General features: G+C 35.7%; 1 gene segment (V, D, J or C); it reads right to left on the minus strand.

The window, feature by feature from the left end:
* Positions 1–249: 249 nt before the first annotated feature.
* Positions 250–2,093, minus strand: LOC110499926. The segment is given in 2 exon segments: positions 250–838; positions 1,748–2,093. Coding segments are annotated over 2 exon segments (402 nt in total).
* Positions 2,094–2,484: the final 391 nt, after the last annotated feature.

Raw genomic sequence — 2,484 nt, forward strand, 5'->3', positions numbered from 1 at the left:
GTTGGTTAGGGCTCTCGTAAGTACGCATTTCTCTGTAAGGTCTGTTGTATTCGGCGCATGTGATTAGTAACATTTGATTTGATTTGCTGGTTGAAGATGAGGTGGTTTCAAGTGAGAACATAACTAAGCAATGACATTTAGGTCTGAAAGTTTTCTAAGAAACTGTGAATCAAGCTTGATTAATGTATGTCTATACCATTCAACAACATTTAAGACTAAAGTAAAATTATTGAAAGAGACAAAAACATATTTGTTTCTAAGATAAGTCTTTATTTTCATCTATTCATCAAAGCATCAAAGCAAACATTCCTACAGATTCTAATAGTTATATAACAGAACACATCACATCTAACACTGATACAACATCAGTCTACAGAGACGATTGACACATGAACTCAAGCAAAGCCCCCTGTTAGTCTACATGTCAGTGATCAATAAGACAGAGAACATCTGATCTCAGAACAGAGTCAAAGCAGAGGAACCAGCAGCCTCCCTCCACAGGGGTGTGTGACTGAGGGGTCCTACCCAGAACAGTCAGCCCTCCTCAAGGTCTTGGTGACTGGAGTCTGGGATTTCTGCTGGGCTTCACAGGTCACCTCTCCTGCCTTGGTCCACTCCTGGGCAGTGAGAGTCAGGGTGCTGCTCCAGCTGTACAGGCCATCCTTCTCCAGGACCGTAGGACTGGCCTCCTGCTTCTGGTGGGTCCCGTCCACTTTCCAGCTCAAGGTCCAGTCTGAGGGGAAGCCCTTGTTGGCCAGACACGTCAGTGTGGCTGTTGTTGTACTGGACAGTTCCTCACTAGAGGGGGGCAGGACGGTGAGGGTGGGGGCACTGTTACCTGGAACAAACAGAACACATCAACTAAGTAATTACAACAAGTACAGCTTTAGTAAGAGATTATCTTCAGAAAAGTACACATCAAAATATTGTGAATTGGAAATGCCATCTAAATATGAATGTAGAAGTTGGACTGTTGAAAAGATTTGGAAAAAACACTAAAGTAATTGATATAAAGCAGATTTATGAACCAAACAAGTATAAAGTGGTTAAATAACTAGAGTTACTAGTCATATGGTGTCAGTTATACATGTTATACAGATATTGTTGAGGAATGGATCTGATCAGAACAGCCAAGTCATATTCATAGTATTTACATCACATATCAAACATGTTGGATTATGAAGTCAGTTACAACCATAACTGAGATCCTTTGTCTTCACACTAACAGTGAAGTCTACCATGAACAGAATGCAACAATGATGCATACTATATAAAATACCATTAGTTATTATACCAGAATTAGGAGTTATATACTGCAATTATACAAATAAGACATGTATTTAAACCTACAATTTATCATTTTGATTCAATAAATATTTATTTGAAAGAAGGCTCAGGCAAAATCTAAATTTAACCAACATTTTTTGAGTTAAAGATAATAAAAATATAACTAAAAAATCGCACACAAACAGTAATACACAATGCAACTATATTCCATATTATTAAATAGTTATGATACTGGAACTCTCCTCTGCAATCCATCAAACCACACATTTAAATAAACACCTACATTTGAACATGTTATTTAAATAACATTTCATTTGAAAGAAGGCTTTGTCAAAAGTAATTGAAAAAAAATATATTTTTTAGGAAGTAAAGTAACAATATTTTCATGGAGACAGAGTTTCACAGAGTAAAATACCCCAAAAAATAATCAGAAAGAAATATCAAAGAGCGTGTTACTTACTTCCAACATCTAGTCTGGTGCCGCTACCAAAAGTGTACCACAGTGATACAATCCCTATTACTGCTGGTACAACAACCTCCTGCATGTTTGGCACTCTTCATTTCATTAGACTGTGGTTCAAATAATTAACTCTACTATAGTATGAACACATTTCAGAAATGAATTATTCTACTCAATTAGAAATAAAGTGTTTTTCATGTTGATTTCCTTAACATGGACCAAACCTGACTTTTTCTTGTACATCTCCTACTACTGTAGGTGCAGCATGTTTATTCATACAACTAATCTAAAATGTAGGCTAATCACTTTCATAGTTTAAAGGCAGGTCAGATTTGATTAGATGTAATAAAATTCATATTAAAATTGGCCTATAGTATGTGTAGGCCTTGTGTATTCTGTTTAAATCATCTAAAAAAGTTCATTTGAAAAATCCTCAATATCAAGTCAAAATGTATAGAGAAATTGAAACACGACATCAAAAGTTGAATAAATAGTTTGGAATAAATCATTTGTTCTTTACTTACTTCCAACATCAAGTCTGGTGCCGCTACCAAAAGTCCACCACAGTGATACAATCACTATTACTGCTGGTACAAAAACCTCTGTGTTGTGATGCTGCAGCTGTTACAGTGAAGATCACTCATACAGAATCATAATCAACACTAATACACTTTAACATCTTCCAGGTAGAACAAACACTTCATATTAGCTGTTTCTAGATAATACAAATATGAATT

This window comes from Oncorhynchus mykiss, chromosome 21 (assembly GCF_013265735.2).
Source record: "Oncorhynchus mykiss isolate Arlee chromosome 21, USDA_OmykA_1.1, whole genome shotgun sequence".
Lineage (NCBI taxonomy): Eukaryota > Metazoa > Chordata > Actinopteri > Salmoniformes > Salmonidae > Oncorhynchus > Oncorhynchus mykiss.